At 62.8% G+C, this 21,309-nt stretch overlaps 5 protein-coding genes across 6 annotated transcripts; 3 read left to right on the top strand and 2 right to left on the bottom strand.

Annotated features, from left to right (window-relative positions):
- The first annotated feature begins 448 nt into the window (after positions 1-448).
- GPR62 (G protein-coupled receptor 62) lies at positions 449-2,347 on the top strand. Its single transcript, XM_021534412.3, has 2 exons — positions 449-559; positions 898-2,347. Exon 2 carries the CDS (start codon positions 1,008-1,010, stop codon positions 2,235-2,237), a length of 1,230 nt encoding a protein of 409 aa, XP_021390087.1. The 5' UTR covers positions 449-559; positions 898-1,007; the 3' UTR covers positions 2,238-2,347.
- A 1,699-nt stretch (positions 2,348-4,046) lies between these two features.
- On the bottom strand, positions 4,047-9,542 carry PCBP4 (poly(rC) binding protein 4). Its single transcript, XM_021533480.3, has 13 exons — positions 9,442-9,542; positions 7,950-8,065; positions 7,599-7,622; positions 7,488-7,520; positions 7,131-7,247; positions 6,916-7,044; positions 6,548-6,676; positions 6,221-6,295; positions 6,008-6,052; positions 5,788-5,863; positions 5,355-5,407; positions 4,776-4,945; positions 4,047-4,451 (listed from the first exon to the last, which is right to left on the bottom strand). The coding sequence occupies exons 2-13, from the start codon at positions 8,043-8,045 to the stop codon at positions 4,136-4,138; spliced, it is 1,263 nt and encodes a 420-aa protein (XP_021389155.1). The 5' UTR covers positions 8,046-8,065; positions 9,442-9,542; the 3' UTR covers positions 4,047-4,135.
- A 1,237-nt stretch (positions 9,543-10,779) lies between these two features.
- On the bottom strand, positions 10,780-12,413 carry ABHD14B (abhydrolase domain containing 14B). The gene is made up of 4 exons (XM_021533531.3): positions 12,282-12,413; positions 11,843-12,067; positions 11,442-11,683; positions 10,780-11,122 (listed from the first exon to the last, which is right to left on the bottom strand). Exons 2-4 carry the CDS (start codon positions 12,048-12,050, stop codon positions 10,940-10,942), a joined length of 633 nt encoding a protein of 210 aa, XP_021389206.1. The 5' UTR covers positions 12,051-12,067; positions 12,282-12,413; the 3' UTR covers positions 10,780-10,939.
- A 531-nt stretch (positions 12,414-12,944) lies between these two features.
- ABHD14A (abhydrolase domain containing 14A) lies at positions 12,945-14,561 on the top strand. The gene is made up of 4 exons (XM_021533518.2): positions 12,945-13,159; positions 13,277-13,392; positions 13,685-13,920; positions 14,194-14,561. The coding sequence occupies exons 1-4, from the start codon at positions 12,945-12,947 to the stop codon at positions 14,374-14,376; spliced, it is 750 nt and encodes a 249-aa protein (XP_021389193.2). The 3' UTR covers positions 14,377-14,561.
- Positions 14,562-15,237: 676 nt separating this feature from the next.
- ACY1 (aminoacylase 1) lies at positions 15,238-21,219 on the top strand. 2 transcript variants are annotated; one of them, XM_077786095.1, is made up of 16 exons: positions 15,238-15,265; positions 15,491-15,524; positions 16,694-16,826; positions 17,436-17,500; positions 18,030-18,134; positions 18,241-18,335; positions 18,520-18,596; positions 18,843-18,932; positions 19,149-19,205; positions 19,315-19,388; positions 19,490-19,539; positions 19,727-19,871; positions 19,954-20,022; positions 20,107-20,186; positions 20,457-20,517; positions 20,654-21,219. In XM_077786095.1, exons 3-16 carry the CDS (start codon positions 16,718-16,720, stop codon positions 20,816-20,818), a joined length of 1,242 nt encoding a protein of 413 aa, XP_077642221.1. In that variant the 5' UTR covers positions 15,238-15,265; positions 15,491-15,524; positions 16,694-16,717; the 3' UTR covers positions 20,819-21,219. The 2 variants fall into 2 exon arrangements, with proteins under 2 accessions (XP_077642221.1, XP_077642220.1); XM_077786094.1 differs by lacking the exon at positions 15,238-15,265 and having other exon boundaries at positions 16,682-16,826.
- Positions 21,220-21,309: the final 90 nt, after the last annotated feature.

Genomic DNA, 21,309 nt, shown 5'->3' with positions numbered 1-21,309 from the left:
ACCCATGCCAAGCCCTTCTCTGTGCTCACATGTACCCCTTGAGCACATGCCTGGGTGCTCAGGCTGCCAGGGAAGGGCAACACCCAGCTGTGTTACCCTGATGCCCCTGGGTATCAGTTACCCTCTGCTACCCTGTGCCAGTGGAGATGATTTGCTGCAGACCTGCCTGCAGCTCTGTCCCTCGAGCCCAAGGAACTTGAGGGCTGAGGTGATCCCGTGGAAGGACCAGGTCTGGTGCAGTGGGTGGCCATTCCAGGGGGCACAGGGCTCAGGAACCCCAATCCCCCCTTCCTGAGCCCCCGCCGGCTGCTAGGACCCAGCAGCTGTCCCCGTGGGACTGCCCCGGGTGCAGGCAGCGCAGGCAGCGCCAGGAGTGACAGCTGGTGCCATCCGCAGCTGGCGGGCTGCAGGCAAACAGGATGACGAGCGGGTGACGGGAGCGGGAAGGGGGAGCGTGGCCTCACGCAGGGCCGGCAGCCCCGCTTCTGCTGCGGGAGCAACACCAGCAAGCAGGACTTCAGTGAGGACAGGAGCATCACTTATCTCCCCAGGAGCAAAGGTGCGCTGAATCCCACCCACCCTGGGGTCCCCTGTGGCCAGAGCAACGGGGTTGGGACAGGCAAGTTGTGCTGTCCCACCTCAGGACATACTGGTGCCACTGGAGAGGGAGGACGGGGTGTCAGCCTGGCATGGTTGTCCACAGGACCTAGCTATGCTATCCCTGGCCAGGTGGGGACAGCCTGGGTGGCAGCTCTGGGGGAGCCAGGGTGATATGACTTCACTGGCTACATCTCCCTCCTCCAGCACCTCGGAAGTGTGCTGGTTGTCTCTGTGTTTCTCTGTGGCTCTTCTCCATTTTGTTTCATTCCCTTCACACCTGGATCCTGATCTCAACAGGCAAAGAGAAGGTAGCAGCCATGGTTATGGTGGGGTTACCCTCTCTGGGACACAGGAGAAGAGCCCTTGCTGCCCAGGCACCAGAGCTGCTGGCTTAGCCCTGGAGGGGGATGCCGAGCTGGACAGGGTCAAACACCACGGACAGCCTAGAGCTGCTCTCTATCCCCAAGCACTCCATTGCCCAGGAGGTGGTGGGCCTCTTCTGCATGATCCTGCTCACCCTCACCGCCCTGGTGGCCAACATCGTGGTGATGGTCATCATCCTCAAAACACCCCTTTTCAGGAAGTTCATCTTTGTCTGCCACCTCTGTGTGGTCAATCTCCTCTCAGCTATTTTCCTCATGCCCCTGGGGATCATCTCCAGCTCCACCTGTTTCAACTGGGTTATCTACAGCATTGCTGAGTGCAAGGCCGTGATATTCCTGAACATCTGCTTCATCAGTGCCTCCATTCTCACCATCTGTATCATCAGCGTGGAGCGGTACTACTACATCGTCCACCCCTTGAGGTATGAGGTCAAGATGACCATCAGGCTGGCAGTGGCTGGAGTAGTTTTCATTTGGGTCAAGTCTGTTCTCACCACTGTCTTGGCACTAGTGGCGTGGCCTCATGGCAATGGGGCCACCAGCGCCAGCCACTGCACAGTCTACTGGAGCCCCGGGGCCCACAAGAAGGTTTTTGTGATCCTCTTCAGCATCACCTGCTTTATTCTGCCCACCATCATCATCCTCGCTGTCTACTCCAGCATCTACCGCGTGGCCCGGACTGCGTCCCTGCAGCAGGCACCTGTGCCAGCACAGGCAGTTGCACCCAGACACCGATGTGACTCCATCGCCAGCCAAGTGACCATCCTCACTGCCAGGATCCTGATGCTGCCCAGGCTGATCCCAGATCGCCTTCTAGGAAGCAACAAGGCCATCCTCACCTTGGTCCTCATTGTGGGACAATTCTTGTGCTGCTGGCTGCCTTTCTTTGCTTTCCACTTGCACTCCTCTGTCGCTGTTGGCACTGTGGGTGGTGGGCACGGGGAGATGGTGGTCACCTGGATTGCCTACTCCTCCTTTGCCGTTAATCCTTTCTTCTACGGGTTGCTGAACCGCCAAATACGTGAGGAGCTGGCCCGGCTCCGTCGCAGATGTCTAAACCATCCGCTTGGTCAGGACCTCTGTCTTTCCATCTCAGAGGCTTCTGTTCAGGAAAACTTCTTGCAGTTCCTCCAGAGAGCAACATGCACACTGGAGACTCACACCAGCTGCATCAGCCCCAGCCCCAGGAACAGGCTGGACCAGACCACAACGGGCTTCCCCACCCCAGGTCAAGTCCCCGAAGAGAGCAGCTGAGAAGGAGGCTCTGTCCCACTGTGCTGGGCAGGAGACCTGCCAGGGACCCATCAGACCTGCTTGGACCCAATCTCTTGGATTCGAAGGAGTCCTTGTGCAGGTTTTGCCTCTTCTCTGAGCTTATGGTAAAAGGTGGTTTCTCCGCTGGGAGAAGGTAGCAGATCTGAGGAAGTCACATCTCTCTTCTGCAGGCTGGAATTGTCTCTGGCTCCAGCAGCACAGCCCGGTTCCAGGGATGGGCTCTTTTCAGGACATGGAGTGCCAGGGGGCTCCTGTGCAGGGCCAGGGATGGGACACCCCCATCTCCATTGCCCCGGTGGGAGCAGCCTGACCAGCGGGGAAGGGCTGATGTCCCTTGTACCCTATCCAGGAGCAACGTTCCAGCTAATGCCACTAACACCAGTAACACCAGGGCCCCGAGCCCCTGCGAGCCTGGATGGCAGACACGGAGATTCCATCCTTGGCTGTTTAACCCAAAACTAACGCCTGCGTGGAGCAGCTTCTGCTCCCTGTGACACTGATCAGGGGGACACACCCACAGGGCTGGCTCTGGGTGTGTCACTGCTTTTCCTGCTGGCATGGCAGCACACAATGCCCGTGGCCACGCCTGGCCATGCCCTCTGTCCCTCTCAGCTGGCAGTGATCACCCCTCTGGGGGGGAACTGGCTGTCTGGGGGCTCATGCCAGGCTGTTTATGGACACAGCTGCCTGGTCAGCAGTGCCAGGTGCCAGCCGATTTGGGCTGCTAGCCAAGGGCACGCTGGGCTGGACATGGTGACACAGGGTGGTGGGGGGGTGGCTGTGTGGGCTGCCCCAGGGCAGCAGCAGCCAGAGGGAATCAGGACCTGCTGTTCCTCTTCAGTCTCACTGTTTTTGAAGGGCTTAGAGACACTCTCATAGGGTCCTCCCTGCTTGAAAGGGGACTGGACCCTTCTGGGGAATGCTGCAGGGGTACGTCACCCGCTGCCCTCCCACAAAGGTCCCAGGGATGGTGTTGGCATGGTGGTTTGGAGGTGTCCTACTCCAATAGTAACTGCAGGTCTGAGGGAAAACTGCCTTATGGCCTCTCTTAACTCCCCTGTGGCAGGGAGGGGCTCCAGGAAGACCCTCAGAGAGATGGGGCTGAAGGCCAGCATCCCCCCCTTAGACACAGGGATGCCCTTCCAGCCACCACCCAAGTACCCAGGAGCTGGGACCACCCCTGCTCTGGGGGAAGTCTCCACCCAGGGTAGGGAATATAATTATTATTATTATTATTATTATTATTATTATTATTATTATTATTATTGTTATTTTCTTGTAAATTTTATCTTTTTATTAAACCATTGATAAGTTACAAAGGAGGAAAAAATATAGACTCATATATATACAGCATTTCCAAGCCAGCAGGGACTGGCTCTTGGATGGGGTTGCTGGGAGGCGATTGCCCCAGGGTGGCCCAGGGAGGGGCCCCCACCAGAGCCAGTGGAAGGGGGACTCCTGGAGAGGCCAGGCAGTCCTCATCCAGTGGGACCTGGCTTTTGGGTGCCAGATGGAGTGTGGGCATGAGCAGGATGGCAAGGGAGGTAGGGTGAGGAGCAGGAAGTAAGGGTCCCACACCAGCACAGGGCACTGGGAGAAGGGACCCTAGGCCAGCAGGGACAGCCTCCCCACCCAATACTAGGACACATGGTCTGTGTGCAGAAAATCAGGGAGGGGGGCACAGCGCTGCTGGGATGGGCAGCAGGCAACAAAACAGCCCCTTCCTCCAGCAAGCATCACCACCAGGAAGACCCTTCCCTTCCCTGGGGTGGGGGACATGGGGCAGCTGGCAGAGGCTGAGGTCAGGGTGGGTGTTGGGAAAGTGTCCCTGCTACTGAGTAGCACCCTGGACCCCCTGGCCCACCCACCAGTGGGGTTCAGTAGGGCGAGAACTTCTGCCGGTCAGCTTTCTTGGTGCCGTTGGCCGCCGAGATCTTGGTCGTGTAGGTGGTGGTGCCACCATTGGGACCTGCCACGGAGGATGGGGACAGTGCCAGGAAGGACACCGGCTTCAGGCCGATGAAGTTGGAGAGGGAGATGGCATAGGGGGTGCCCAGCAGGGCCGGGGGGGCTGGGGCGACGGCGGGAAGTGCTGCACCGGAGCCTGGGGCGAGGGGCTGGGAGAAGCCCATGCCGAGGTCCATGGAGCCAGGGCCTGGTGGCACCTGGGAGGTAGATTTAGCAGTCTCTAAGCTGGGGAAGCAAGAGAGAAGGATGATGGTGAGTACCATGGTGACAGAGTGGTTCTCCCACCACAAGCTTAGGGTGCAGGAACCCCATTCCTTCTGGCACATGTATCCATGGCACATCCTGCGTATCCCACTGAGCAGGATTAAAAAACTGGGCCTCAAATCTGGTGGGTCTTGAGTCCTGCACCTACCACCCCAGGATCTCAAAGCACCACCCAGCTCATTCTACCTGAGGATGCTGTGGATCCTCCAAAACTGCCTTGGAGTGCTGGTGAAAAGCCACCCCTCGCTAGCACCCAGCATGGGTCCCCCCCAGGCTGACACCTACCAGGCGGTGATGAGGTACTGAGCCAGGGTGATGCTGACAGGGGTCCCTGTGATGGTCACGTGCCGCTCACTGGAGCCCTCGGTCTGGTTGCCAATCTTGATGTGGGCACCCGACATCTGCCTGATCTCGCTGATCTTGCTGCCGTGCCGGCCGATGATGCAGCCGATGAGCTGGAAGGGCAGGGACGGGCTGAGCCAGGAGCAGCCAGGGCAGCCCTGCCAAGCAGGGAGCTCCAAGGGGCTCACCCAGACACCTACACCTCGGAGGGGAAACTGTGGAAGGCACTGGGAGGGCAGGACACTGCTTTCCTTGGGCAGACCCTGCTTTTTGGTCTCACTCAAGACCCTCTTGCTGGCATTGTGCCACATGCCAAGGCCTTTCCTTGGCAAACTCTTTCCCCCGTCCTGTGTTTCAGTTTCCCCTTTCTTCTGCCCCAGTTATTCCCTCCTGCTCCTAAGCTCTGGCAGAGCCTCCACTGTGTGGGTCAGTGGGGGTGGCCTCTGCAAAGTGCCACTGGGATGGTACATCTGGGTGGGGATAAGCTGTGGTCCCCCTCATCATTCCCAGAGCAATACATACGTCATTGGGCACCAGGAACTCCTGGGAGCTGCTCTGGGAGCTGGGATCCAGACCTGGAGAGAGAGACACGGATGTCAGCAATGAAGGGGCAGCACTCCAGTATCTCTGTGCCCCTCCCCCAGCCCCATACTGGGATTGTGAGTGGCTCTGGGGACAAACCTGAAGGATTGCTGGGGAGAGGAGGGGAGGAGAGGACAGAGACACAAGTCATAATTTGGTGCTGGTGCTCTCCCACTGCAGGACTGGGGAGTACTGATGGGTGCAGTGACCCCAGGAAAACCATGACAAGGTCGTGCTGGAGGGGCAGGTAGACATGCTGGGAGGGCTGGGACTGGAAAGGGTGCAGAGGAGGGAAACGCCTTCGTCAGGGTCAGGTGTCAGTGTGGATCAGGAGGGGCACACCCAGCCTTGGGGGAGCATGGGAGATGCTCACCTGGCACCATGGTGGGTGCATGGCCCAGGGGGGCGAAGGGAAGCGCATGCCCTGACAGCTGCTGCAGCTTCGTCACCTGCCCAGACAGTGCAAAGAGGAGGAAGGTGGTGTTAGGGGTGATGGCAGAGATCAGCAGTGCCCCAGTGCCTCCCAAGACAGGCATTCCCACCAGCAGCCATCCTGGTGGGCACAGACCCCATTGCCACAGAGACAGACTCACCTCGGCAGGAGAGACCCCGCTGTACTGACCCTGCATGGAGAAGCCCTGGGGAGAGAAAAAAGGGGCATCAGTGGGGAGCCAGGTGGAGACCATTGTCTCAGGTCACTCCCCCTGGGGCAGAGAGACTACCCTGCACCCACCAGAGTTGCCCCTTGCTGGTAGAGGCTTCCCTCCTGGCCACGTCATGCCCTAGGAGATGCTGTGGCCTCTTACCTGATTGGCAGAGAGCAGGATGGTGCCCAGGGAGAGACCAGGGTGGTAGGGTATGGTGGCCCCCTTCGGAGGCGACTGGAGACAGAAGGAAGGAGGTGGAGGAGATGAGAGATGAAGCTGAAAGCCCCTGTAGCCCCAAGGACCCTCTGCCCCCTTATGCCCCCAGCAAGCTGAGCACAGCCCCCAGCACTACAAAGGCAGGGTGCTCCTATGGGTTTCCACACAGGGGAACCCTGGTGTTTGGGTCCAGATGGGCACGGGAAGCCTTGGGGAGGGCGAGGTGGGTAGCAGATGCCCCCTGGGCTGGGCATGGGGCTTGGCAGGTACCTCCAGGATGACAGCGCAGATCTGCCTCACGCACTGGATGATGGTGTCTGGCACCCCTGAGACCGTGACAGCCCGTTCAGTGGAGTTGGGCAGCAAGTCACCAGCCACCTGCACCTGTGCCCCTGTGCTCTGCAGGAAGCAGAGAGATGTTGGCATTTCCCTACCAGTCCTTGCCAGGGCTCAGCACTTCACACCTCCCCTGTCCCCCTCCTGAGCCCCCAGGGACCACTGCAGGATCTGCAGGGTGATGCTTCCTCTCCTGCATCACCTCCCTCAGCCCCTACAGGACTGTGTCAGCCCCCACACCCAGGGCTCTGTGCCCCCAGGGGGAAAAGGGGATCCCACATCCAGGCTACCCTCAGGCTCACCTCCCGGATCTCCCGGATCTTAGCTCCAGCCTTGCCGATGAGGGAGCCGCATTGGCTGGCGGGGATGACAAGGCGCAGGGTCACCGGTGCTCTGCCCGCTGACACCCCATCGCCGCCCGCTCCCAGGTCCTGTGAGGGATGTGGGATGCAGAGTCAGACCCCCAGGATCCCGCAGGTGTGGGGGCACCTGGCAGGGATTTAGGAGGGCTGTCTACCTCCTCCAGCTTGAAGGCGATCATGGAGACAGCACGGAAGACAGCGTCGGTGGAGCCGGTGATCGTGGTGATGCGCTCAGGGCAGGACCCTTCTGAGATAGTGATGCGTGCAGTGCTCTGGGGACAGTGCCACACCCCGTTAGGTGCTTCATGACTTCCCCCAGGGATAGTCTCATAGGGGGAGACCAATGCCTTCGAGCCTGAGCCTTGCCCTTCCCACCTGCCCCAGGCGGCATTTCCTGGGGTGCTGCTTTGTTTTCCCTGGTTCCAGCTGGGATTTAGGGGGGCAGGCACATGGGAGCTGCCAGGTACAGGCAGACAGGCAGCAGGACCTGCAGCCCACCAGCATGCCCTTACCTGCTCTCGTATCCTCTTCACGGTCTCTCCTTTCTGCAGGTAAAGGAATAGGGTGGGTGGTCAGGTCCAGGGGAGCCAAGTGCTTGCAACACACAGGACCCCAAATCTTACCTTGCCGATGATGCTGCCAATCTCCTGAAAAGGCAGAGAAGAGTGGCACTGTCAGGAGGTGGCTCCCTGCCTGCCACATCCCTCCTCTGCCCACAGCCTGGCAACAGGCAGACCCTGCCCCAGGGCCACTGGGTGACTTAACTAGTGAGACTGGGGAATGGGGATGTGCCCCTCCCTGGCTTAGGATGGGAAAAGAAATCCTTCTGGGAATGCTATTCCCAGGGGAGACTGTGAGCATGGGAAGGAAACAGGGCACAGGAAACAGGGCACGGTGAGGAGCTGGAGGCCCAGCATGGCCCCTCACCCCAGGCATCACTGACCCCTCAGTGGCACGGGGCCCCCTGCCATTACCTTGCCATGCATGAGCATGCGGAGGGTCAGGGTGATGCTGAGCTCTGTCTCCTCAGGACTGCCGCCCACGCCACTGGCTCCGTCCGGCGATGCCATGGCGGGAGGGCGAGATGAGCCTGTGGGACACGGTGGTCTTCAGAAAGGGGGGATGCCCCAGCTAACCCCACCCCAGATCTGCAGCTTGAATACCCTACGGCTGGGAAACGGGCAAGCTGAGGCAGAGGCAGCACTGTGCCTTCCTTTGGCAGGCGAGGGTCACATGGCCCCATGGCATCCCACGGGCACCCTGCAGTCCCAAAAGGGAGCCGCTGCTATGTGTCTGCCTGAGCTGCCTCCAGGCTGGTCCAAACAAAGTCAGGAACTGGATGGATACAGGGGGAGGAGGCAAGGCATGTGGAGCGTGGCTGTGGGATAAGGTTCTGTTTGCAGATGCTTGCTGGAGTGGGGAGAACAGAGGTGGCCTGGGTGGTGTCACAGGCTATGCAAGCCACCTTCTTTCTCCTCCTCCCTTCCCCATGCCCATGCACAAAGCCCCACTGAGGCAAGCTCCCTGACGGGGACCACCCCAACCAAACCACAGCATGATGCCTGCTGACTGACGCCGCTGCACCGTGTCCCCTCCCAGAGCACCCCAGGGCCCCCGGACCCTGTGCCCGGGTGGCCGTGGGCGGCCAGGGCCCCTGGGAGGAGGACAATTACTGTGTGTCCGGGCCCGGGTGGGCGGCTGCGGCACCGCTGGCTCCCGGCAAGCCGGGCGATGCCAAGCAGCTTTGAAACAAAGCACCCGTGTTGAGGCTGGGGCCGCGTCCGCGGGCATGGCGGGGGGGGGGGCGGCTATTTTAGGTGCTGGCAGGACTCGTCACCGCTACGGCACATCTCCTGCATCAGGGTAGCGAGGGGGGCGGCGGCGCAGCCCCTCAGTGCTGTGCTGCACCCCCGGCGCGCTGTGAGCGCCCCGTCTCCATCCCCCCGTTACCGCGGGCCGGAGGAAGGTGGAGAGGCTGGAGAGGGGGAATATTCCCGTTCCCGGGGCGCAGGGGAGGGATGCAGCCTGCCCGCGGCACCCGGAGGTGTGTGGGGTGCCGGCGGGGACGCGCAGCCGGCCGGGGTCCCCATTCCCCCTGGGGATGAATGGCAGCAGGAATCCGCCAGGGACAAAGACCCCGCCGGCGGGAGAAGGATGGGGCTGGCGATGGGACGGGGGAACGCAGCAGGGCCACGGCAGCGCCTGGGGGGTCTGCGGGCAGGGGGCTCCCCCCGGGTGAGGCAGGGACGCCAAAGGCCCCGGTGATGGGCACAGGCCACCTGCCACGGCTGGCATTGGGTCAGCCACCAAGCCGGGCACCGCCCGTCCCGCGGGGCACCTTCGGGTGGCAAAGGGAGGGGGACGACAGCAGGAAGCCCGCACCCCGCCCTTGGGCAAACCTCTCTCTTCTCGCCCTCCCGGGAGCCCCAAGCCCCCCGGTCCCCGCGGAGTGGGCCTGGCGGGTACCTTTCCGTGCGCCTCGTCCCTCCGCCGCCGGCCGCCCCTCTCAGTGCCACATTGTCCCCGGCGGCGCCCAGTGACACCCGGGGCAGGAACAATGAGCCGCTTGACAGGCCAGGGCCAAGCTGGCAGCCCCGGCCCCCACCCCGGTCCACGCCGGGGCCCCCCTCGCTCTTCCCCTCTCCCACATCCCTCCCTCCGGGATCCTATTACAGCGGATAAGAGACACTAAAAGGAACAATGCACCCTGGGTAAGGCCATCTGCCACCGCTGGGGACATTCCTGGCCCCCCCGGCCCCCCTCCCTTTGGCTCACACATCGCCCCTCTTTGTAATTGCGGGTTTTTTTCCTGGAAGCCGATCAGCTGGCAGGGCTCGAGGGCTCAAGGACACCGGAGCGGGCGGGGATGGGGCAGCTGGCACCCCAAGGCCCGCTGGCACCCCGGGCTGCTGCTGTGAGGTGGTGCCTGCAGGGGCAGGAGGCACCCCTGTATGGGGGGGGTCGGGACAGCAACAGGGGACCTGAGCCACCGGAGGGGTCAGGGATGCTCCAGACAGGGATTCTGCCAGGACAAGACCAGCTCCTGCACCCTTGGCACTGCCTTGTGTCCCCCACACGGGCATCCTGCACCCACAGAAAAGTGCCCCCCCCTTACCTCCCCCACTAAATCCTCCTGGGCCCTGGCGTAAGCAGCTAAAGCCCAGGCAAGCTTGGAGAAGGGGGGGCACTGGGGGGGGCACCCTGCTGCCAGCTCCATCTGTGCCCCCAAGTGCCCGGTGCAGCAGCACCAAAGGCAGGGGAGGCAGGTGGCAGGCAGGGGTCTTGTCCCTTGTCTGTCAGGCCTCCCTGCTGGCCCCCTCATCTGTTCATGGCAGCCATTCCTTGGGTAAATCGCCCCCCATCTCCCCAGGGTGCTGGGTGGATGCTGCCGTGGGCAGGAGCCTCCCAGGGCTGGCAGCTCCCTTTTAAGCCCCTGTGGATTACTCTGGACTTGGGTGCATGCCAGGAGGGGTAGGAGGAGGAAGAGGAGGATGAAGAGCAGGCTGGCTGGCTGGGGACACGGATGTCACTACCTTGGGGGACCTACCTGTCCCTGAACACAGCCCCAGGGCTCCCTGGGCACCCCCTGATGTTCATGGGGATCCCATCAGGAGTGATGGGTGGGCTCCAGTGAGGCTGGCACTCACCCATCCACAATCCCCAATTGCACCATCCCTCACTGGCTGCATCTTCTCTGCTGTCACCCCCAAACCTGTGTGGGACAGCAGCCATGGAAGTAGGGATGGGGGAGGGAGGTGGGAAAGGTGGAAAAGAAGCAGGATGAAGGTGGCAGGAAAGCAGTGGCAGAGCTTAGGGTTTTATTTGGTCTCAAGAGAGGTGGGTGCTGGTGTGGGCCAGTGCAGTGTGAGTGCCAGCTGAGCACCTGGGTTGGCACAAGGGTGAATGTGCAGGCAGAGGGGTGGGTGGGCTGGCCACATCCCCCTGCCCTGTGGTTCCTTCCTGCTCACTTCAGCTGCTGCAGGAAAGCCAGGAGTCCACGGTGCCACTCATTGGGCTTGTCCAGGTAGCAGGCGTGTCCTGCACCCTGCAGCATCAGCACCTGGTGCTCAGGGAGGTGCTGCAGGTTGTTCAGGCTGGTCTGCCCCAGCTCTACATCCTGGTCCCCATACACGATCAGCGTGGGGGTCTGTAGAGGGGGAAAGCAGCCTGAGCCTTTGAGCGTCACACAGGCACCTGCTCCTCTTTGCCAGGGAAACCCTGGAGGGGAGTCACTTGCCCTTCTCCCCCACCCAGTATGAGAAAGGGAAACAGAAGCTCATGCTCCTGAGTCTCCAGTTAACCCTTCTTTACCTCCCAGTACCCCACATTTACATTCCTTCACCATCAGGTTCTCCTCTGTCAGTGGCAACAGGGTTTCTGGCCTGTTTGGCCTTTCCCCTGCTCAATCCTGGTGCCAGGGTCCCCTCTGCCCCATCTCCTCCCCCAAGTGCCCTTCCAGGCCGTACTTTGATCTGGGCATACTGCTCCGCTGTGAATTTCTCGGTGCAGATGGGTGCCACAGGTACATAGGCCTTGAACAGCTGGCTGTGCTCTAAGAGGAAGGGCAGCGAGTACATGCCACTGAGTGATGGGCTGATCACCACAGCTGGACCCAGGTGCAGAGCCTCCGAAACCGCCTTCAGGAACGCCGCCGGTGCTGGCTGGCCCACAGATGCTGGGGCCACGGCGTCCTTCGAGCGGCCCAGCCCTGAATCATGCGAGACACAAGTGGCCCTGTCAGGCTCCACACCGCCTCAATGACGGGGAGAAGCCAGCACAGCACAGCACAGCACAGCCCAGCATGACACTGGGGTTGCCATCCTGGCCCCACAAACCGGTGCCTACCCTGCCTGACTCCATGCCTTACCCGGCAGGTCGATGGCCACAGCTCGGTAGCCGTTCTCGGCCAGCGTGGCCAGTGTCCCCAGCTGCAGCCAGGTTTCGGAGGAGAAGCGGATGCCGTGCAGCAGCAGCACGGTCAGCCGTGGCGCTGCCTGTGCCGGGTCAGCCTGGCGGTAGAAGAGGCTCTGTCCCTGCACGGTGACGGTGCTCTCGGTGATCCGCGGGGCGGCCATGCCTGCGGGCCGGGGGGCTGTAACGTGGGGCAGAGGTGGGAAGGGGACGGCTGATGTGCCTTCTGCCAATGCCGGGCCCGGTGGTGGCAGCAAGGCAAAAGGGCTCTGAGGGGTCACACCGGCATCATCTTCACTGTGGTGGCACCACCGGGGTCACTGATGCGCCAGGCGGCCTCACGGGCCCGCCCCTGCCTCAGTTTCCCCGTCCGTCGCTGGGCCTGCAGCCCTTACCTGCTGCTCCGCACACGGGGCCGGCCGCCGCTCGTCTCCTCCCCGCCGCACCACGGGACTCGGGGTGCCGCGCCCCGGGGCCAAAGAGCGGGGGGCCGGGCGAGAGAACGGCGGCACCGCGCCCTGGAGCGCCAGGTCCGGGGCGGCCCCCGGCACCGCCATGGCCCTGCCCCGCCGGGCGGAGCCGAGCTTTCCCGAGCAAAGCCGAGTATTGCCGAGCGAAACTGAGCCCTACCCGGACTCTACCGAGCCAGGCCGAGCGCTGTGGAGCAGAACCCGAGCTCTGCCGTGCAGTACCGAGCGCGTTCCGAGCCCCGCCCGAGCTGCGGCGAGAGCCGCCGAGCCCTTGACGAACATTGCCGAGTCCTGCCGAGCTCTGCCGAGCTGGGCCGAGCCCCGGCCGAGCCCAGCGATTCCCCGGGCCGGGCCCCGCTCGGGCCCCGGCCGCTCTGTCCTTCGGGGCTGCAGTGCTGCGCGCTGCCGCCAGGCGGGGCCCGAGGGCGCAGCGGCGCCGTGCGCGGCGGGCCGGGGGCGGCGGGGCCGGGCGGGGCTCGGGCTGGGCCGGAGCTGAGCAGAGCGGCGGGGACCGGGACCTGTTCCCCGCAGCAGCGGGGCTGGGGTCCCGCAGCCCCGCGCTGCCGCTCTCCTCCAGCGGGAGGGGAGATGCTGCTTGCCCGCAGCCGCCTGGGGCTGCTGCTGCTCGGGGCGCTGCTCACTTTGCTCCTGTACCTGTGGCTCCCGGCCGCCCGGCGCTCGCGGCCTGACGAGGGCAGGCGGGCTTGGCGGGCGGCCAACGGCACCGTGCGGGCGGGGATGGCTGCGGGAGAGCCCCCCGTGTTCTACAGGGAGGTGCCCGCAGCGGCTGTGGGCCCCGGGAGGTGGGTCAGGGAGGTCGGGCAGCCCGCCGGCAGCAGGCCCCGGGGCCGGTCTTCACCAGCCCCCCGCAGGCACGGCAGCCTTCCTGAGCCCCTTCCCGCCTGTCTTCCTGCACGCAGGCCTGATGTCCTGTTCCTGCACGGCCAGGCGTTCACCTCCAAGACGTGGGAGGCCTTGGGCACACTGGCGCTGCTTGCTGGAGAAGGCTACCGTGCGGTTGCAATAGACCTGCCCGGTAGGACCGTGGCACTGTGCTTAGCTGATCTCTTTGGGCAGCTCCAGTCCCTTGCTTAGTCACTGCTGGGCTCTGGATCTCCTTAGGGAGAGCTCTGGATAGCTGCGGGTGATCCCAGAGGCAGTGTGCCTGGGATCTGTCTGTATCCTGGGCCATTGATGGCTGTGACTCTACAACCCTGGGGCTTGATCAAACGTCCATTTTTGGCTAAGCCATTGAACCCTGGTGAGGAGAGACCATTGCAGGCTGCACAATGCCCCCTGACCACCCCATGCCCTCTTCCCCATACCAGGCTACGGGGATTCACCCCCAGTGGAGAACGCGCTGACAGCACAGGGCCGGAGGGCTTTCCTGGACCACGTCCTGCAGGAGCTGGGCTTGCAGAAGCCTGTTCTCATCAGCCCCTCCATGAGCGGCCGCTTTGCCCTGCCCTTCCTCATGGCACACGGGGACTGGCTGGCCGGCTTTGTGCCCATCGCACCTGTGGGCACCAAGGACTACACTGCCGAGCAGTACCGGCGAGTCCAGGTGGGTTTTTGGGCTCTTGGGGCCTGTCCTGGGTATTGGCGAGCCTTGTGGGCCAGCTGGCTGCAGGGTGATGTGGAGGGTGGCACTATTTTGGGGTGAGTGAGGGGGACCTATGACACCCAGCTCATGGGGGTGCTGGCACCTGCCTCCCCTCAGCTTTGTAGCCCCCTGTGGTGATGTGGTGATGGATGGAGGTGGGCACAGCCCAGGGGGAGTGTGGTGGACATTTACCTCTCTGACAGCTGCTCTTGTTTTCTCTCTCCCCTTACAAAGACACCCACCCTGATCCTGTATGGTGACCATGACACTGGCCTGGCTCCCCAGGCCCTGCAGAACCTCCAGCACCTCCCTAAGCACCGTGTGGCCGTGCTGTCTGGTGCTGGCCATGCCTGCTACCTGGACAAGCCAGAGGACTTCCACCGGGCCCTGCTGGGCTTCCTGCGCCAGCTGAAGTGAGCACTCCTCCCTGCCAAGCAGAAGGGCTGGGGCATCCGAGGGACTGGGAGGCACAGACGGCTGGCATGAAGGATGCTGCTCCCTCCTGGGGTATGCCCAGGATGGCGGGGTGTGGGGCTGAAGGTGTCCCTTGCTGGCAGGACAGTGTCGTCTGTCACGAGGCCAATAAACTGATGCTGCTCTGCTCTCTGCGTGTGTCCCAAGCGCCGCGGGGCTCCTTCATCGCTCTGCCGCTAGTGCGGGGCCAGGAGGGTGCCCTGTGCCCCCTGCGTGCACCCGGCCCTTACTGCGCGCCCCGCTCCGCCCCTGCCCGGCCCGCTGCCGGCGGAACGGGAGGAGCGGGGCGGGGCGGACGGAGCGGGGCGGGGCGGAGCGGGGCGGGAGGAGCGGGGCGGGGCGGGGCGGGAGGAGCGGGGCGGAGCGGGGCGGGAGGAGCGGGGCGGAGCGGGGCGGGAGGAGCGGGGCGGAGCGGGGCGGGAGGAGCGGGGCGGGGCGGACGGAGCGGGGCGGAGCGGGGCGGGGCGGGAGGAGCGGGGCGGGGCGGGGCGGGAGGAGCGGGGCGGAGCGGGGCGGGGCGGGGCGGAGCGGGAGGAGCGGGGCGGGGCGGAGCGGGGCGGGAGGAGCGGGGCGGGGCGGGGCGGAGCGGGGCGGAGCGGGGCGGGAGGAGCGGGGCGGGGCGGAGCGGGGCGGGGCGGGCGGAGCGGGGCGGACGGGGCGGGGCGGGGCGGGAGGAGCGGGGCGGGGCGGAGCGGGGCGGGGCGGAGCGGGGCGGACGGGGCGGGGCGGGGCGGGAGGAGCGGGGCGGGGCGGAGCGGGGCGGGGCGGGGCGGGAGGAGCGGGGCGGAGCGGGAGGAGCGGGGCGGAGCGGGAGGAGCGGGGCGGAGCGGGGCGGGAGGAGCGGGGCGGGAGGAGCGGGGCGGGGCGGGAGGAGCGGGGCGGAGCGGGGCGGGAGGAGCGGGGCGGGGCGGGAGGAGCGGGGCGGGGCGGGGCGGGAGGAGCGGGGCGGGAGGAGCGGGGCGGGGCGGGAGGAGCGGGGCGGGGCGGGAGGAGCGGGGCGGAGCGGAGCGGGAGGAGCGGGGCGGAGCGGAGAGGAGCGGGGCGGGGCGGAGCGGGGTCGGCGGGGAAGCGCTGGCGGCGGCAGCGCTGAGGTAGGGCCGGGGGTGGCGGGGGGCTGAGCAGCGGGGCCGGGCAGCAGCGCCTGGCACCCGTGGGTGGGTGCCCCGGTGCCTTCGTCCCCCTTAAGCCCGGGCTAAGGTGCCCTGCACCCCCTGCCCTTGCACCCTTCCTCTACTGCCCTGCACTCCCTCGCCGCACTGTTCTGCACCCCTAGCCATGGTGCCTTGCGCCCCCTGCGCTCCTAACCACAGTGTCCAGCACCCCTCTGATCCAGCACCCCTCTGCCCTTCTGCCCATGCTGCGCCTTCACCCCAGTAACGCAGCTGCTGCAGCCCTAACCATGGTGTCCTGCCTGCCCTCTGCTTCACCCCGTACCCTGCATCCCAGCCGCAGTACCTCTGCACCCCACTGTGCCTCCTGCCTGCACCCCAGCCATGGTACCCTGTACCCCACCTGTGCCCTTTTGTACCCCCAGCCACCGTACCCCTGCAGCCCTCATAGCCTCTCTGCATCCCCTGCTCCCATAGCCCCTTCACCCCTCCTGCTGAACCCCCATATCCCCTAAGCACCCCACATCCTCCTGCTCCTCCAGCCACCCAGCTTCCCTCAAACCTGTCGCTGTAATGTGGTCCCCCAGTACCTCTATCCTCCTTAACATTCAATCCCCCTTCACCATCCCCATTTCCCTGCAGCCCCAGGGCCTTTCCTTGCAGCTCTCCTGCACCCCCTAGCCTGGCAGTAGCCCCCTTTCCCTACCTGCACCCCCTTACACCAGCATCCTGCCTTCCCTGCCTGCATCCCCCAGCATTCCCACAAACCTCTAACCCTTGGATAATCCCAACTACCATGTCTCCCTCCCCAACATACTCTTCTTCCCCTTTATCCTTCTTCATCCTCCCTCACCTAGTTGCCCCCTTTCCTCCTAGCTAGCCTTTCCCTGGATTTCACCCCTTTCCTGGGCATCATAGCCTGTCCTGTCACTGTGTTTGGGGCAGGAACATGTGTTTTGGGGGAAGAATGACAGGCCAGTATTGGGGGCACACCCCATGTGGGGGGGATTTCTCCCATGGTGGCAGAGTCCCAGGAGTCACATGGGGGAGACCTTTGCCCCATCTCCCTTCGGTTTCTGTGACGACCAAGTATGCAGGCGGACTTTGGAGGGACTGGTGGGTGATTAACCATCTTGCAGCTCTTTCCCCAGAGCTTTGCAGCCCTGGTCCCAGACATGGCACCTGGGAAGCCTGGGAAGAGCACGGGAGCCTCAGAGAACCCCTCAGTTACACTTTTCCGGGAGTACCTGAGGATTGATACTGTCCACCCTAAACCTGACTATGGTGAGGATGGGGGGATAGAATGGGGAGCCGTGTGGGGACTGGGTAATGCAGCTTTGCAGCTCCAATCTTTGGACTCAGGTGCCCAAGTGCTGTACTGGGGCTGTTTTGATTGTGGTGTTAAGGAGCAAACTCCTTTGTGCCTTATCTCTGCTGGTGTCTTTGGTTGGGGCAGGGTCATCTCAAGTGCCCTCAGAGCTATTGTTTGCTTTTTCTAGCCCCGTGCCCCTTGCTCCCCTTTCCCTTCCCTGGGAAGGGATGGGTGATCTCCTTCTGTGTAGATCTCCTTCTGTTAACATTTATGTCTTCCTACTAAAGTACATTTTTTTTGGTGAGAAGCTCCCAATGTTGCTTCTCTGGAGGAACATTCCCCCTGAACTCACCCTTACTCAATTTTTATTTTTTTCATATTTCCCAAGTCCTCACCCCAAAGGGATGGTGATGAGCTGCTCCCGTCCCTGTTCATGGCTACTTCTTGTGTCCAGGACCTGCAGCACGTGTTCTCTTTTGTCACTTCTTTCCTTGTTCTGGGAGCCCTGCAAAGCCTTGGGTCCCTGGGGGTTTGCAGTGAGAGACCCCAGTGTAACGGTGGGCATCCCTACTCTTCCCCAGATGCAGCTGTCCAGTTTCTGGAACGTGTCGGCACCGACCTGGGCTTGGCCTGCCAAAAAGTGGAGGTGAGCAAGCCAAGAAGCAGTTTTAGTCTGTCCACCAATCCATCCATCTAGCCGCCTGTGCTTGGGTCCTTAGTGACCAAGATGTTCCTCTGCCTGCACTCAGAGCTAGGCAGGAGTGAATCCCCTCTGCCTGTAATCCTCTGCTGACCTGAGCCCTTCCTTAAGCCAGTGGTCCGGCTGCTCCCTGCTGACCTCTGCAGCTGCCTGTGCTATGATTAGCAGGGACCTGGCAGTGTCATGTTGGCTGGGGCCATCCTTCCTGCTGGTGCTGGCTGTCCTGGGAGACTCCTGGGCACCAGGGGAAGATGCTGGGTTTGTCTTTCCTCCTCTGAATTTTCAGCCAGGTTTGGCACCTGCAGGTCTGGCTGTGGGCATTCAGGCAGGTCTGCTCCTGCTACCTGGCCTCTCCCACTGGAGAAAGGGGTGGCATCCAGAAACTTTTTCCAAACTGTTGCTTTTTGGCTTCAGCTTGCTGGTCCAAGCCTTTCTGTCCCCATCCTGCTGGTGACATCCTGCCTTTGTCCCACAGGTGTGCCAGGGCCATGTGGTGCTGATCCTGACCTGGCAGGGCACGAACCCCCGCCTGCGCTCCATCCTTCTCAACTCCCACACTGACGTCGTGCCTGTCTTCGAGGTGCTGAACAGAGCCAGGGGTGGGAAGGACATGGAGAGGAGGACGGGGTGGATGGGAGCTGGTGCCTTCTGTGCCCTTCTGCCATCGTGGACACTCTTCCCTGCAGGAGCACTGGACCTACCCACCTTTCGAGGCAGTTAAAGACTCGCAAGGCAACATCTATGCCCGGGGTGCCCAGGACATGAAGTGCGTCTCCATCCAGTGAGTGAAGGGCTCTGCACCTGCTGGGTGAGCACGGTGCTGCTGGTGTCTCTGAGTGATGCAGGACAGGATGCCACTATCCCCAGGGTCCCTGGGGCCAGAGGTGCCACCTCTGCCCTGAGGTGGCTCAGAGCACACAAGCCCCTCTCCTCCACAATGACCGTACACTACCTTCCCTTGCAAGGTACCTTGAGGCCATCCGGAGGCTGAAGACAGAAGGGAAGTCTTTTGCCCGCACCATCCACCTCACCTTTGTGCCTGGTGAGTCCCCAGGTGTCCCCTCTCAGGAGGTACAGAAGGGGCTGGCAGCTGGGTGGTGCTGTGGAGTCTCTCATGGCAGCCAGGCTCCCCCGGTGTTGCCCTCCCCTAGCTCAAGGCCGGAGAGGTTTCCATGTCCAAGGACATCAGGTGTGCTGATGGCATCCAGGCTGGCATGGAGAGAGGACTAGAGGTGGTGGGCTGGGGGATGCCCCAGTTCCTTCCTCCATGCCAGGCTCTCTTCCACAGATGAGGAGGTGGGCGGACACAAGGGCATGGAGATGTTCGTGCAGCGCCCTGAGTTTAAAGCACTCAACGTGGGCTTTGCCATGGATGAGGGTGAGTATTGGTAGGGCTGGCACTGGCATGTGTGTCCTCCTGGCATCACTCCCCAGGCACCAGCATCCCATATGCTTCCAGGGACCCCCTTTTGGGATCCTTCCCCTGGGCAGTGGGGAGTGCCAGTCTGGAGGAAAATGCTGCTAGGACAGAGCAGAGGGGGCACATCATGGTACCTCCATGTCCCACTGACCCTCTGTTCTGCGCTCACCACAGGCCTGGCCAGCCCATCTGACACCTTCAGTGTCTTCTATGGTGAGAGGAGCCCATGGTGTGAGTATCTGTGTGTCCACTGCCCTGTCCTTGGCTCTCCTGGGTGTTGGGGCACTGATGCTATCCCAGGCTTTCTGCTCAACCCTTCCCTCTGCACCAACTGCTGCAGGGATAAAGGTGAAGTGCATGGGTAGCCCTGGGCATGGGTCCCGCTTCATCAGCAACACAGCGGCTGAGAAGATGGTAAGAGAGGGGGTACCCCCTTTGCACCCCCCATGCCTGCCCTGGGCTGCCAGGCCCCTGCCCACGGGGCTGGTCCTCACCTGCTGTCCTTCCCTCCCCAGCACAAAGTCATCAACTCCTTCCTGGCCTTCAGGGAGAGCGAGAAGCAGAGGTAGGAGATGGGCAGCAGGATGGCAGTGGCTTAGTTCAGTCCATGAAGGGAGCCTTTGGCATCCCAAGCCAAGCCGTGATCTGGTGCTGCTGCTCTGTGCCTCAGTTTCCCCATTTTGGGTGATGGCATGGTAGGGAAGCGCTTCTCCCCGGGTGGCAGATAGTGACTGTCCCTTGCATCCCCCAAGGCTCAAGTCCGACTCAAGCCTGACCCTGGGGGATGTCACTTCTCTCAACATGACCATGCTGGAGGGGGGTGTCTCCTTCAACGTGGTGCCCTCTGAGATGGCCGCCGGCTTTGACATCCGCATCCCACCCACCGTGGACCTGAAGGTGGGCACCATGCCAGCCCCACCCAGGAGAGGTCTGGGATGAGGGTGACCTGCTCACACCCCTCCTCTGGTCTCTGCCCTAGGCCTTTGAGGAGCAGGTGACCACATGGTGCCGCGATGCTGGGGAAGGTGTCACCTGTGAGTTCCACCAGGTGAGGGATCTCAGCTGCCTGGCATATCGTGGCTATCCCTCTCCTTCTTTATTATCCCTTCATCTGCCCTCTCCCTCTTGTCAGAAATGCATGGACCAACACATCACCTCCACTGAGGAGTCAGACCCATGGTGGAAGGCCTTCAGTGGGGTCTGTAGGGACATGTAAGTACTGTCCCTAGGAAGGGCAGGACCCTGGCAGGGACATCCTCTGGTTGAGGCCAGGTGGCCCCTGAGGGTCTATGAAATCACGTCAGGGGCTGGGATGGGGAGCCCTGTGATTTGCCAAAGCATGTCCCTCCAAAAGGGATGGGACTGAGTGTCCCTGTGGGGCTGAGGGATGTCCTGGCACAGTCTCGTTGCCCATGGGGTGTGAGTAGGACAGGGAACCTGGCTGGCCCTGTGTCCATGCTGACACAGGGTCTCCCTTGACAGGAAGCTGCAGCTCAAGCTCGAGATCTTCCCGGCTGCCACTGACAGCCGCTACATCCGAGCGGTGAGTGTGATGCCAGATGCCACAGGTCCCTCACCTGGGGTGAGACCTGCGGCCCCAGCAGGACCTGTGTCCAGGTGAAAGGGGGCATGTGGTGCCATGCTAGCTCTGACCTCATTCTGTGTCTCCCCATCTCCAGGCAGGACACCCTGCTATTGGCTTTTCACCCATGAACCGCACCCCGGTGCTGCTCCATGACCACAACGAGTTCTTGAATGAGCAAGTCTTCCTGCGGGGCATTGAGATCTACGCCCGCCTCCTGACTGCCCTGGCCTCAGTGCCCCCGCTGCCCTCCGAGGGCTGAGTGCCTGGCGAGGGGCAGGGAGTGCCAAGCAGAGAGACCTAAGGCTTTAAAAAGAGGGACAGGGGCTGGGCAGAGCAAATACCTGCTGCAGTGCTGGGGATGTGGATGGCATCATGCCATGTTGGCTGTGCTCAGGGCTGGCCTGATGGTGACACCCACAGGGTTGTGTTCCCCTTGGTCATGTGCCAGTAGAGCCTCATGCCCAGGTGCCTCCAGCCTTCCTGGTGTTGTCAGTGCCTCCCCTTCTCCCTGTGCCATCTCTGGCTGCACTGGCTGGGTGGTGAGGGGCTGGCCAGTGCCCCACTCTGTCTCCCTATGCCTTGCCCTGCCTCCCTGCCTGCTTGCCGGGGGAGATGGGCCAGTGCTGCCCACTCTATCAATAAATCTCCTCGGTAAGCACAGCCTGGAGTGGGGCAGTCTGTCTGTCTGTCCATGATGGTGCTACCCATGGGGTCTCACCCAGGCACTGCGGATTTCCTGGTGCAGTGTGG

This window comes from Lonchura striata, chromosome 12 (genome assembly GCF_046129695.1).
Source record: "Lonchura striata isolate bLonStr1 chromosome 12, bLonStr1.mat, whole genome shotgun sequence".
Classification (NCBI taxonomy): domain Eukaryota; kingdom Metazoa; phylum Chordata; class Aves; order Passeriformes; family Estrildidae; genus Lonchura; species Lonchura striata.
This window is presented reverse-complemented; position numbering and strand designations above follow the sequence as displayed.

Coding starts and splice junctions, on each gene's coding strand:
- GPR62 (XM_021534412.3), top strand. CDS start 1,008: ATGCCGAGCTGGACAGGGTCAAACACCACGGACAGCCTAGAGCTGCTC.
- PCBP4 (XM_021533480.3), bottom strand. CDS start 8,045: ATGGCATCGCCGGACGGAGCCAGTGGCGTGGGCGGCAGTCCTGAGGAG. Junction 7,248..7,487: donor TGAAGAGGATACGAGAGCAG/GTAAGGGCATGC, acceptor CACTGTCCCCAG/AGCACTGCACGCATCACTAT. Junction 6,296..6,547: donor TCTGCGCTGTCATCCTGGAG/GTACCTGCCAAG, acceptor TTCTGTCTCCAG/TCGCCTCCGAAGGGGGCCAC.
- ABHD14B (XM_021533531.3), bottom strand. CDS start 12,050: ATGGCCGCCCCGCGGATCACCGAGAGCACCGTCACCGTGCAGGGACAG. Junction 11,684..11,842: donor TGTGGCCATCGACCTGCCGG/GTAAGGCATGGA, acceptor CGCATGATTCAG/GGCTGGGCCGCTCGAAGGAC. Junction 11,123..11,441: donor AGCAGTATGCCCAGATCAAA/GTACGGCCTGGA, acceptor CCCCCTCTACAG/ACCCCCACGCTGATCGTGTA.
- ABHD14A (XM_021533518.2), top strand. CDS start 12,945: ATGCTGCTTGCCCGCAGCCGCCTGGGGCTGCTGCTGCTCGGGGCGCTG. Junction 13,160..13,276: donor GCGGCTGTGGGCCCCGGGAG/GTGGGTCAGGGA, acceptor TCCTGCACGCAG/GCCTGATGTCCTGTTCCTGC. Junction 13,921..14,193: donor AGCAGTACCGGCGAGTCCAG/GTGGGTTTTTGG, acceptor CCCCTTACAAAG/ACACCCACCCTGATCCTGTA.
- ACY1 (XM_077786095.1), top strand. CDS start 16,718: ATGGCACCTGGGAAGCCTGGGAAGAGCACGGGAGCCTCAGAGAACCCC. Junction 19,206..19,314: donor TGGTGAGAGGAGCCCATGGT/GTGAGTATCTGT, acceptor CAACTGCTGCAG/GGATAAAGGTGAAGTGCATG. Junction 20,023..20,106: donor TCACCTGTGAGTTCCACCAG/GTGAGGGATCTC, acceptor CCCTCTTGTCAG/AAATGCATGGACCAACACAT.